The following is a 13,722-nucleotide window of genomic DNA, read 5'->3' as shown; positions in this document are numbered from 1 at the left end:
CACACACACACACACACACACACACACACACACACACACACACACACACACTCTCTAAGGGACACTTTGCATAACATCCTGGACATGAAGCTACAGTTATGGTGTAATTTCTGTCTTTATAAAAACAGAACAAAGCAAAACCGGAGGAAAGAAACCGGATGCGAGTATGTAACGTCTCTAACCACCACAAACAAACAAAATAATAACATCATAGCCTCGAGGGTCCACTGAAGAGTTTAGTCACAGCCAGAAGTCCCGTCAACAAGGACCACAGATGTGACTCACACAAGCTGTCCAGGGATATAATTGGACTTCCCGTTCCCAGCTAACCCAACCAGAAACCACAATGTCTTTATAATCCTATGGATTTATATTGGCCTATAGCAGTCAGTGGTGAGTCTGCTGTGACTCAAACATTATGGTATTTTCTACATGGTAATGTTTTGAAATGTATCACTGTAGTCTTTCTTTTAGTTAAAAGCACAAAACACAAGCAATACATTTAATTTAGGCCACTCTACTATAACCATGAGGTCCTTGACAGTGGCCAGTGGTCAATCATGTTTTGCAGTAAATGCTTCTTACATTGTTGCATCAGTAACAATCTATTAGGCTCGAAGCCTACATCAATCACAGGGACCATTTTTCTGTGGAACAAGTACTTCTACTTTGCTGCTAATAACCTTCTAGGAATTTGAATGCAGGTACTTGAGGTAGGCTACTTATTTCCTGCATTACACGTCAAATTGGAGTGGAAAGTATCCTACCATATTTCCCCTCTAAAATATAGTGGAGTAAAAGTATGAAGTAGCCTAGATGAAAAGGGAAATACAAAAATACTTCAACCTAAAGAAGATGGTGATGATGTGTATGTTTGTTTGTTTGTATGTGTGTGGGAGGAAACTTCAGACTCGGGAGATCTTTTTGCATAGGCCTTCTCTCTCTCTCTCTCTCTCTCTCTCTCTCCCCATTTCCTGCGCGCGGTGACGGTCCTCCCCCTCTCTCAGTGTAAACACACCCATTGATTCCAATGAAAGAGGAGTGGGAGCGCAGGAGGACGACCGTCACACAGGAGCAGAGCAGCAGCGCTGGAGGAACGCATCCAAACATTTCATCCTTTACACCAAAGCGAGGCCTTTCTATACGTATATTCTTTCGGATTTTTGCAGACAAGTGTTGCGCGTTATCTGAGGAAAGCGGACTCGTCTTCACCGATTATCCGTCAGCTTTTCGGAAATAACCAAGGAGTTGTTTTCCACTCCCCGAGCGCAAGGTTTGCATCGTGGCTCTTTCAGAAGTGGCATGTTCGAGGGATACCGCGGACACAATTGAACTCCTGCTTTCACCCAAAGAGGTAAATCTGACAATAAATCCCTAATCTGTGCAGATGATCTATTATCTTACTATCAGATCTCTATATTGTACCAGCATCCCTTTCTGATCACCTGCTGATGGAAAACTCCGGCGCAACAGAAAGCAGGCTAATATGGACAAAAGATATTGTTATCATTCCATTATTGTTATCGTTCCCTGATTATATCGACATTAGGTTATCGCTTGACTATAATCTACTCGTCGTATTGATCGTACTATTTCTTTATTTTCATGAGCTCTCCTCTCGGTCCATTGTGGTCTCTTCGGCATCTTGTCCCTGCATACTCATGCATCCTCGAGATGTTTTTAAAGGTGTGACACGCTCCTCTTGGCGATAAACACTATTTCTAAGTGGCATGGCTTTGGTTTGAACACAGTAAAGATCGCTCGGATGTGTGTGGACAGCCGGGCTGAGACTATAAATTAGAGATTAATATTGATGCAGATCAATAGCTGCTATGTGTCCTCTTGTTTCATTTTTTTTTTCCTCCCCAAGTGGCAGATGCACAGAACTGGCCTATATAAGCCTGGTGTTTACTTTTGAAGTCTCTCCCACCATCCCTCTTCCTGAGTCCATGGTTGACTGTGAACACCTGGCAATGATTTTACACAGACTGCAGCCAGCCAGGCCTCAGATATAAAGTCCAGAGGCGGCATGTGCATGCCTTTTCACTGCGTGCTTTGTGAGTGTGGCATGTATGTGCTTTCCTGTTATGTGCCTATGGATCTGTTTTTCTGTAGAGGAGATGAGGATGACAACTCTCACAGCCATCCAGCCAAACACTCACTCTCCCACTGCTGGCATATTTTCTTCCTCTGCAGGGCACGTTGGTGTGAACTGACTCTGTAACTGTGACAAGAAATAGCCTGGCAAGTTACGATACCACGAGCACTGATAATGAAAATAATAACTATACTAGTCATTAATAAGTAATTGGTTTTAGGGCTACAATTAAATTCAGTGATTATTTTTGGATTCAATTTCATTGTTTAGCTAAAGAATTTGGGGGTAATGTCCTATTGCATCCTCAAACTGCTTGATTTATCTAACCAACAGATCAAAACCTAAAGTTGGTCAGGTTGCTATGAGACGTGATAAAGAAAAGCAGCAAATCCTCACATACTGCATAAAAAGCTGAAGCAGAATGTGAAGCATTTTTGAATCAATTGAATAAATGAAAGGACTCATCAATAATCAAAACTATTTGATGGCTTCAGTAAAGTTGTCCTCACAACGAACATGCAAATAACCTTTGTGGTGCAGTCATGTAATATAGAACACCTATTATCACCAGTGGACGTCAAAGTGAATCCATAATCTTATTAGTACTAAAACATATTGTATTTTTTCATCATACAAGTTAACTCACTTCTAAGTCAGTTCTAAAACTACTAGTAAACCAAGATGAGAAAGCCAAAATGTTGTTTGTGAGTTATTACCTTTCATCTGGCAAGAATACAAAGAAAGCCATGTTTTTTTCTTGGTGCAGATAGACAGTCAGTTACAAATTGCTTGTTTTGTCCAACTAAATCCAAACATATTCAGTTTACATTCACAGACCAATATGATGACAATAATATAGTTGCTGATTGATTTCCTGATGATCGATATCTGATCATTGTTTCATCAAGGAAAGTTAAAAAAATTGTGACAATATCAGTCAGACAGTCATCTTAAATTTCGCGGCAACTTGTCACACTGTAACAATGTCTACTGTGGGCGGATGGACATTTAGTAACTTGTAGAAGACACCTTTACATTAAATGCAGCCAATGGCCTAAATTGGTGGTCATGATTAAGATATGAGTCATCATTATATCATTTTAAACTTTGATACTATGCAATCATAAAACATCCTTACTGGATGGATGTTGAGGACAAGTAAATTGTGACAAAGGACACATTCACATTTAAATTACATATAGATTAACACACGGTTTTCAGGACCTGCAGGTTTAGTTGATAATGCAGGCTTTATCCAATAATATGCAAATAGAATAAGTATCTGCTTAACTGCTCTTCTTCTCTTTGTTCAGATCTCTTTCCTGCTGTCACTGTGTGTATGTGGGCTTATTTTTATAAACACCTTAAGTGATGCAAAATTGTTTAAGAAAATGTATTCCTTGTACATGAGCAGATAATTGTCATACTGCATGATCTGAAAAAAACATAACTGTCAATGTGTTTGATTGACTTCCTGTTGGACTAACTGAAGTGTTTATCTGCCTGTCAGCAACTGAAGGTTGTGTTTATTAACGTGCTAATTATAAGTATCTGCAAAACCTCTCCAATTTAGTGTCAGATTTATTAAGGCCACTTATTCAAATCAAGCCACTTAGAACTCCCAATTAGCAAGTGTGTGTGTGTGTGTGTGTGTGTGTGTGTGTGTGTGTGTGTGGTGACGACATGCGCAGGTGAAAGAACAAGATATTCTCATTATAGAGTAGCTAAGCCAGAGGCCACAAGCTGACGAGTTGCTAGTTTTGTCAGTGCTGGAACACAATAAATCCAGTTATACCAAGGTTGGTTTTGTATTTAATCAAGTTGTGATAAATTATAGTCTTCTTACTATTATTATGAAAAAATAATATATTTCATTATATGTGAGAATACTCTTAGAAGGAATACATTCCACAGGTTGTTTTCCCCATTGACAGCTGCAACAAAAAAATCCAACCTGGGTGTCTTGGTATCAACTGGTTCGGGGAGTTGCTGTAGTTTAACTGGAATTTAATCATGTCCCTGAAACCTATAAGATGCAATACAGTTCTGTTGAAACCAAAGGTGTGAGCGACATTTTTTTCCCAGAAAGCCCCATTGAGCTTTCATTTGTACATGCAGGGCTCACTGCTGATTTTCTTTTTGTGAAACAGCATTCTTAGGATTTTGAAACAGATGATGCAACTTAAGGAAAATGGAAACTGTCCTCTCCTCTCCGCAGCTAGGTTGCAGAGGAATCATGTCAATCAAGTCTTGACGTGGTAGTTCTCAAAAAATCTTTCTCTTCAGAGTCAAACACGCACCATCTATAGGTTTTTCAAACATGTCCTTACTGACAGAGAAACAAATGGCAGCTGTGTGACTTCAGTCAGTGTACAATAGATTATAACTGTAACAAGCTTTCATGGTGTAAAAAAAAATAGTATTGTAGTTCCTCCAAAATAAAGATATACACAAATACAAAATGTTTGTGTGATGTTATTGCTCTCTTTTAAAGGTGCACTATGAGTTTCCTGCATGGTTTCAGCGCAATTTCATTTTTGTCTCAAATCGTAGTCATCTCTCCTTGATCCTCTAGCTGCCTGCCCCCTGAATACACTGAAAAAGCCTGGTCTCTGGAGACAGCACAGGGGTCGTAAAAATCTAACAAACACTAGAGGCACAGCCTACGGATCAAAATACAACAAACCACATTCCAGCCAATCACTCAACAAGTGTGGCAATACAATTAGAGACAAAAATGAAATTGAACTGAAACCAAGCAGGAACTCACAGTGCACCTTTAAGCTGGTTTTCCTACATTTCATACATGCTTGAAAACTAATGCCTAACACCTAATGCCTGTTTTGAAATTAAAAAGGCAGATGTTGGGTATGAATAAGCATTACCGGTCTAAAGGTTTACTCGTTAAATTAAGCAATCTTCTATCACACCTAGAAGAGAACTTAAAATGTCTGTAAGTCTGGTCAAAGAATCTGACAGCTGTGGATTTACTAGGTCAGAGAGGGACTCGGTGCCTCTATAAACAGAATTTTGGAGGCTCTTGACAGGTCTGGAAATTGGGTGGAATGAATGTGAGCTCAGAGCGAGGACAGGGCAAGGACAGTGAAGATGGAAGCTGGGACTTTCTGGAGGGGAGTGGAGTAAATTATGTGCATTACTCAGGGGCTTAAAAGAGTTCCCGCTGTCTCTTTCTTCTGTCTTTAGTAAAAGAGCTCTGCAAAGGGACTCTTACTTATCTTTAAAAGAGGAGGATTAGTGCTGCTTGGGGTTGAAACCTTGTGGTCTCTGTGAGAAGACAATTGTTATCTACTTGACCTTCATAACTCCCTGGCATATGTTGTTTCGCAACTTGAAATCCCTGGATCCCTTACTTAATGTAGCTCTATCTCTTGGGAAGGATTGCATCATTTGTCATGGTATGGATATTAGGGCAGCAAAATGCCATATTCCAGCATCAAAAATCACACCACCTGCCGTTACTGTAGTCATGGCTGAGAATTAGGCAAACTATAACACTTTTCAGTGAATTTAGATGGATGTTAAATGAGAGAAGATACATTCTTATAACACTTACATAATCTAATTTATTTCCCTTAAACTGTGTCTGAACAGCAACAGGCTCCCACATTACTGAAAGCTTGCCTCCTCTTTATGAGAAACTCATTATTATGATGCACTCGGGTCTTACAAAATGTTCTTTCCAAATATAATTGATCTGAGACTTTTCTCATGTTGTCTTACTGGCACATCAAGGGCAACCATTTATTTAAATGTAAAAAATATTTTTTCTTTAGTTGATGTTGGGGGGGGGGGGGGGGGGGGGGGTTGATTGTTTGACTGTCATTACTTTGAGTTATACGTTGAGAATACCTCTTCCGAAGGCTGTTTCAGCTTTATGATGTAACTTTAAGCAAAAAACAATGATTGTGAATTCATTGACTGAAATATACTAATAGTCTAAAAACAATGACATTTAGGTGTGAATTTAAAGTCAAAAAAACAAACAAAAATCTATAACACGCCCCGTGACAAACACATTTCCTCAGCAAAACATGTAGAACATTGTGTAACACATTTAAAATATAAAATGCACTAAAGAGAGATTTTTCTTGTCTTTACTTTTTTCAGGATTCAATGAAAATGTCCGTGTGTGTCCATGAGAACCGAAAATCCCGAGCCAGCACTGGCTCGATGAACATCTACCTGTTCCACAAGTCCTCCTATGCCGATAGTGTCCTCATGCACCTCAACTCGTTGCGGCAGCAACGTCTTTTCACAGACGTCCTGCTTCATGCAGGTAGCCGCTCCTTCCCCTGCCATCGGGCCGTGCTGGCTGCCTGCAGCCGCTACTTTGAGGCCATGTTCAGCGGCGGGCTGAGGGAGAGCCAGGCCAGTGAGGTCGACTTCCGTGACTCCATCCACCCGGAGGTTTTAGAGCTCCTGCTGGATTATGCATACTCATCACGTGTGGTCATCAACGAGGAAAACGCAGAGTCACTGTTGGAGGCTGGGGACATGCTAGAGTTTCAAGACATCCGGGATGCCTGTGCTGAATTCCTAGAGAGAAACCTTCACCCAACTAACTGCCTTGGCATGCTGTTGCTGTCTGACGCTCACCAGTGCACCAAGCTGTCAGAGCTCTCCTGGGGTATGTGCCTCAGCAACTTTCCCGCTATTTGCAAGACAGAGGACTTCCTCCAACTGCCCAAAGATATGGTGGTGCAGCTTTTGTCACATGAGGAGCTAGAGACAGAAGATGAGAGACTGGTTTATGAAGCTGCTCTTAACTGGATCAACTATGACCTGGAAAAGAGACACTGCCACCTTCCTGAGCTCCTGAGAACGGTCCGCCTGGCCTTGCTGCCTGCCATCTTTCTCATGGAGAACGTGTCTACAGAAGAGCTGATCAACGCAAAGCCCAAAAGCAAAGAGCTTGTGGATGAAGCTATCCGCTGTAAGTTGAAGATCCTGCAAAACGATGGCGTCGTCAACAGCCCGTGTGCTCGACCAAGAAAGACCAGCCATGCCTTATTTCTTCTGGGAGGGCAGACTTTCATGTGCGACAAGTTGTACCTGGTGGACCAGAAAGCCAAAGAGATCATCCCCAAGGCCGACATTCCCAGCCCCAGGAAGGAGTTCAGCGCCTGCGCCATCGGATGTAAGGTGTACATCACTGGTGGGAGAGGCTCAGAGAATGGTGTCTCCAAAGATGTGTGGGTCTACGACACCGTCCAAGAGGAATGGTCAAAGGCAGCACCCATGCTCATTGCCAGGTTTGGCCATGGCTCTGCAGAGCTGAAACACTGCCTCTACGTGGTAGGAGGTCACACGGCAGCAACTGGCTGCCTCCCAGCTTCTCCGTCTGTATCGCTCAAACAGGTGGAGCAGTTTGACCCAGTGGCAAACAAGTGGACCATGGTGGCTCCTTTGAGAGAGGGTGTGAGCAATGCAGCAGTGGTCAGCGTCAAGCTCAAGCTCTTTGCCTTTGGAGGAACCAGCGTCACCCACGACAAGTTGCCCAAGGTGCAGTGCTACGATCCGCAGGAGAACCGATGGTCTGTGCCCGCGTCCTGCCCGCAGCCGTGGCGCTACACAGCCGCCGCCGTGCTGGGGAACCAGATCTTTGTCATGGGCGGGGATACAGAGTTCTCAGCATGCTCGGCTTATAAGTTCAGCAGTGAGACATACCAGTGGACTAAAGTGGGCGACGTGACGGCCAAGCGGATGAGCTGCCAGGCGGTGGCATCGGGGAACAAACTGTATGTGGTGGGTGGGTACTTTGGCACACAGCGGTGTAAAACTCTTGACTGCTATGACCCCACGTTGGATGCTTGGAACAGCATCACTACCGTGCCATACTCGCTCATTCCCACTGCTTTCGTCAGCACCTGGAAACATCTGCCTGCTTGAGCCCAAAACCCTCTACCTACACCCTTTCCATGAGGTACGATTCATGTCTCTTTGTCTGCTTACAGGTCTTAAAGAGTACCACAGCATATGTAAAAAAAATGTTTCATAAAGTTGCATCTGAAGATATAGGGCTGTGAAGTTAGAAAGAAATTAGCTTACCAGACCAAGCGTAGCGTGCTCCTCATCACCGCATGAGGCTAGCATCTCATGGTTGGTGGTTTGGTTGCATTGTGGGTAATATAGACACCAGGTTTTGACAAGGAAGAAGAATGGAATAAAATCTCTATTTTGATATAGATATAATGATATACACATAATGATATATTAGCTGATATTCTATTTTCACACTTCACTTTACATAAACAATGTAACATTTTGGCAGAGAAGCTTCAAATCTGGCAAAGATACATATATCTTTTTTCTTCTCAGAATAGGAGAAATACTGACAGTGAGTAGTGAAGAAGAGAGGAAGGAGCATAGAGGAAGGACGGTGGGGGGATTGATGGGGGCTTGTGTGTGTGTGTTAGTTAAGTGAGTTATGTGGCTGTGGGGATGGGCCGAAGGACAGAGAGGGTAATTGAAAGAGAATAGGATACTTTTATTGCTCCTGTGGGGGAAATCCTTCTAAGAGCGAAATAGGGGCCTGGCAATTAGGCAAGCAACACACCAGCAGGCTACAACACCCTGGCGAGGCTAATCCACTCTCAGTCGCCTTCCTTTGACGAGGTTATGGTCTTTATGCTGGGTGAGAGGGAAGGCAGCGACTCACGCAGTGTTGGAAACCATTCATCACGGGTTGCAAGTGGAGGTGACTGAGAGAAGTGGCAGCAGAGGAAGTGAGGAGGCAGAGTTGTAGGGCTAGAGAGCCGCCCCTCTGCTCAGTCAGACACACATTATCCTTGATAGGGGTGGTCTCGCTCTGAACATGTCCCGTTGACAGTCTCTAGCCTCCATTTACAGCATATATTCTTTACCTCATTTTAATCCTGCTCTCCTGCTCTGATGATAAACAGGCCAGACGCATGTGGAGCATGGGTAGTCAGCTGGCAAAGCTGATCTTTCTGCATTCAGCAGGATCACGATCACATCACATCATACAATCGCTACACCCTACACCGATGCCCCCCACACATATCCATGCATGCAGTCCTTTTCATGTTGCTGTATTTATTGAAATAGCTAGAGGGGCCTCAGCTCCCGAGAGAGAATTAGAGTGACTCCCCAGCTGTCCAGCACAGCACAGTTTCCCTTGTGATAATGCCAGGAAGCAGCTCAGAGCCGCTTCACTGCTGCAATACTGCGATGTTCCTCCTCTCCACAGGATGAAATATTTGTTAAAGACTTATTATTCCCTTTCTTTTCAGTGACTCATCTCTGAAAAGGAGAGACTAGAGTGAAGGTTTGAACTATCTCTAAGCCAATGCAACATAGTGCTCAGTGAAGTGAAATCCTGCCACTAATTTAATACAGAATTTGTTTTCGGCGCGCCTGCCTGTCATGGCAACTGACAGTCTCCTCACTGAGCGAGTTAAAAAGACGAAATGTGGAGAAATGGAAAAAGAAGGCTGACTGTTTAGGGATAAAAGGGCAAGGAAGTATGGTAGACCTCACAGCAGGAGATTGTAGCTGTGAGAGAAAGACAACGTTGCCTCTCAGTTTTTCCCAGGGGAACAAGTACAACTTGTCTAAAATTTATTTTCCTTGTAAGGCTTTTACTAGGTACTGACAAAGGATGAATGTTGGGGTTTTTAGATATTTCAAAGTTACTTGTACACAAAAAGTAACAGAAACCAAGGTTTTCACTGTTTCCTTGAACGACATAATGAATTGAACTGGGAAGAAATTGTTGTCAGGCTACATGAATATAACTACATTACAATAACACAGATTGCAGAATGTATGTTGTGTCATATCACAAATTAAGAATATGACTAAACTAGGAGGGCACTCAGAGAGCAGAGACCTCCGCCAAGCCATGCCCTTCTCACAATGTTGGAGGCAAAAAAACACCATAGAGCAAACACACCTCCCTGTAAGACCAGCACGCCCATGGACGCAAAGATGGGCGCAGGTGTGTTTGCTATTTAAATGACGTGGGCGCTAGACAGGAAACTGACAGTTGCTTCGGTGTTAAACTAGCAAAGAGACTTGCTTTGGGCTGTGCGATGTGAACTGGTGCAAGATAGGGCTCTTAGATGTGAAAAGTGTAGTAGCCTGAGGGGGAGGTAAGAAACTGTACTGAGGGCTGTGCTGAGGAAACGGAATAGGTGGATTCAACAAATCTATTAGTCTAGCAGGAGATACAGAGCTGATACATCATTAATACTTTTACATTGTAAAGTAATGAAAGCAAGAATTAAAATTTCAAAAGGGCTGTGAGGTGACCCAGCAGCTTTAAGTCTAAGCCTCGTTTTCCTAGATGTGATGTATTCTTTTCTGTTCCTTTTATACTTAAAAAAGTCGTAATTAAAAAGTCACCTTTAAACTGTTGAGCGTTGTTTAAGAAGTTATTCTTTTCTCTTCCTCAGATTTCCCTCTTTTGCATCATCTACTGGACTCCAACTGTGAAGAAGCACACGTTATCTTCCTCTAAAAGAGACGCTGAGCAGTGATGTACAGACACCCGCATTCATCTTGATGTTGCAAAGATGCAGAAAGCTGGATATTTTACTGGAATGATGTCTACTTTTATTTCCATAAAGGACGCTGAGGCCTACAGGGCAGTAGCTTACGCAAACAAACCAAACAAACTGCTGCTTGTTTTATGAGGCACAAACTCCAACCTTGTGTACATCTGGCATATGCGTTCATGCTGCCATACGAGGACTGCAAACATATCACACAACCTGCATTCTTCCCATTTAGTCATGACAGGCTTGTGAGAATGTGCATTGATGTTTTTCTCTACGATAAAAAAAATTTGAAAAAGAATTCTCTTTTCATCGAGGCTGCAATGTATAGCATGATATTCTATTTAGAATGAGGGAGGGAGAATGCAAGGATTGGTGTGCTATAGGAAAAAAACTCAGTTTAACTGAATATAGCCGATTTATAAAAGGCACAATGAAGGAGCAAATCACTTCTTTCTCTTTTCCAATGAGCTCATTTGTTTGACCCCTTTATATCTTCTATTTTCTTCTTTCAAAGCCGTGCTTCTAACAGCTCTGACACACAAACTAACCTTCCAGTGTTCCTCTTATGAAGGCTTTGGCAGTTTGCTGTCACTGCAAGCTGCGAGGTGTTGACGACCAACACCAGCTGAGGTTGAGGAGGATGGAGGGGATCTGTGCGTGGCAGGTGGGGGTTTGAGGTGCCTCGTGGTCACAAACTTACATGTTTGCTGTTTTGCAGCTACGCATTAACACCCGCTGAATGCCGGCTAACTAGCCCACTATACACAGGGGCGGTATTCAGTGTTAGGCTCCATCGCTTCAGAAAGAACACTGTCACATTCAGCTGTACACTTAATGCTGTAAAAGACCGGCTGTGCTTCTGTTATTCTGATTAAAAAGCAGTTGCTCGCTTGCTGAGTCATAGCTGAACCCTTTCTAGAGCATGTCCACTCATAGTGATTCAGTAAAACTGGCATGAACTCTTCTCAGTGGTCACATAAATCTTGTCACCTTAACCTAAACCGAGAATGAATCAGTGTCTTTTTAAACTTGCTGCAATGTAGTCTTAATTTATATGACTTAAATGATTACTCTGTTCTGTTAATATGTTTAATCCTATTTATTTCTTCTCTGCCTGCATTCTTATTTGAAAGTCTATTTCGGGTTATGTCATGCATGGTCAGGTGTTGTGTTTTATCTGATCTCAGTTGGGCTACATTTTGCACAATTCAGTCTTTCCAGGAGGAACTTTAAATTCTTTCAAAAGAGACAAAGGTTAAATTTTCACAGAGTATTGATGGAGGAGGAAGAATGGCTCGGATTACTGAGGATGTGAAGCAGTTTGGGCCACAGGGTCGTTATCCAAATAAGAAGACTGAATGGTGTTGAAAGCAATTTTCATTTTTACATCAGACAGATTCTCTTTAAACTCTCACCTGGGTCCAGACCTGTCTTAAATAGACCCGTTGGGGATTTATTTTTATTTAAGATCTGTGTCTGTTTGTCTTAAATAGATCTGTCGGGGGTCCAAACTCTACTAACAAAACACAAAAATCTGAACCATAAAACAGATAAGGCTGCTGGAACGGTGCGGTATGCGACCCATAAACTAACCTTGACATAGTTAAGAATGCAACCGTCTCTGCAGCTGTCCTTGGGGCAGCTGGAGGACTGTCACATGTGCTATCTTGGCTTTTTGAGGTGTTAACCCACAGTCTTCTTCCCCATTGGGTTGAGAAATAGTTCCAGAGAATCCAGTAAGCTGTGCATTGATAAGGGCAAACACCGCAGTGCTTTTCACCGTAGTGTCAATGATGCACATAAAAAAGGAAGAAAGAAAACATTGCAAGTTTTGAAAGACCAAAAAGAGAGAATGTCTTAAACACTTGCATATGAAATGGTTACTCTAATCAGTGTTTTGTCTGTATGTCTGTCTATGTGACCTGAACATTGACGTTTTACAATTGAGTATTAATGAAATCATTGAATTTCAATGTAAGAGGTAATGTTTCGGTGGAATATGTATATATTTTTTCAAATGTCCTTCTTTGTGGATTCATGAAACGAATCAAATCTGTGGGGAACAATTGGTAAACAACTTTGTAAATTCCTGCTCAGCTCTTTAAGCCACCCACAAGTTCATCCTTTTATTGACAATTTTAAGGACTTCAGTGGAGAACCTCGGGGCTCCACGACTTCCTCCTAACACTGAACACAAAGCTTTTGGCCCCACCAATCAATTTGAAGCATTTTTTCCTCATAGAACGCAAGTTTCCCTGGCAACAACGAGTAATGAATTCCCCTTCAATTTGCACCTAATTGCTGAGTGGCATTTCCTATTTCTACTCTTGCCCTCTGCTTTTCCTCTGTTTTGTCTGGAAATCCAGCTTGCTCAGATAGGAGCACAGTATCTTGATTCACATAATGATGTAAATTAGACACTAAAAAACACTGTCAATGTGCATCAGTTTCATTTCTTCGTTGTCATGTAAGAGTTTAATTTCTATTTTTTATGGCATTATTTTGTAAATTTTTTTCACAATGTGAAATTCATGGTTAATAAACATAAGAGTTTTTTCCTCTTGACTGTAAAGCATTGCGTCTTTTTCTTCTTCAGTATGGAGATCATTTGTATTTAGAAGGGAAAAGCAGGTTCAGCACAGCATAGGGTGCCTTTTCATTACTGCATGTTTCGCATATTTAGGCAGCTTTGGAGTGAACACAGCAGCCAAAGGGTCCTGAGGTATTTAAGGCAGTATATCATGCGTGTAGCTTTTGTTCTGTGGAGGAGGGACTGAAATCATCTTATCTGTGCCTCTGGCTTCTAAGCTTCCTGCATAAGAACAGGCGAAACAGCCAGATACTTTCCCTTTCTCTGTCAAGTCACCTTGGCAATGGCAACCTTTACCTGCACACTGTGGGGGCTGGCGGAGAACATGAAATCTTAAAAAGCATCCCTCTCTCTATTCTCCTCCCTCCCTCCCTGACCTGCCTCCCCTCACACTTCCTACGCCCCCTCTCACACTTTTCATCAGTGAAATTCATTGCAAAGTGGTTTGCCACTTTTGCTCCTGCGTTTGCCACTCCCTGGTTTATAACAAG

The 13,722-nt window shown here is 42.3% G+C and overlaps 1 protein-coding gene across 2 annotated transcripts; it reads left to right on the top strand.

Moving 5' to 3' along the window:
• The first annotated feature begins 1,032 nt into the window (after window positions 1–1,032).
• On the top strand, window positions 1,033–13,213 carry enc1 (ectodermal-neural cortex 1). Of its 2 annotated transcripts, XR_004335617.1 has the most exons (4): window positions 1,033–1,354; window positions 6,227–8,042; window positions 10,537–12,085; window positions 12,135–13,213. XR_004335617.1 is itself a non-coding variant. In XM_032539472.1 (3 exons), exon 2 carries the CDS (start codon window positions 6,233–6,235, stop codon window positions 8,006–8,008), a length of 1,776 nt encoding a protein of 591 aa, XP_032395363.1. In that variant the 5' UTR covers window positions 1,033–1,354; window positions 6,227–6,232; the 3' UTR covers window positions 8,009–8,042; window positions 10,537–13,213. The 2 variants fall into 2 exon arrangements, 1 of the variants encoding a protein (XP_032395363.1); XM_032539472.1 differs by having other exon boundaries at window positions 10,537–13,213.
• Window positions 13,214–13,722: the final 509 nt, after the last annotated feature.

The sequence above is a fragment of the Etheostoma spectabile genome, chromosome 16 (genome assembly GCF_008692095.1).
Source record: "Etheostoma spectabile isolate EspeVRDwgs_2016 chromosome 16, UIUC_Espe_1.0, whole genome shotgun sequence".
Classification (NCBI taxonomy): domain Eukaryota; kingdom Metazoa; phylum Chordata; class Actinopteri; order Perciformes; family Percidae; genus Etheostoma; species Etheostoma spectabile.
Note: the sequence above shows the minus strand (reverse complement) of the source record. Positions and strands in the feature narration are given on the sequence as shown.

Excerpts from the sequence above, each read along its gene's own strand:
- enc1 (XM_032539472.1), top strand. The coding sequence starts at position 6,233 with ATGAAAATGTCCGTGTGTGTCCATGAGAACCGAAAATCCCGAGCCAGC.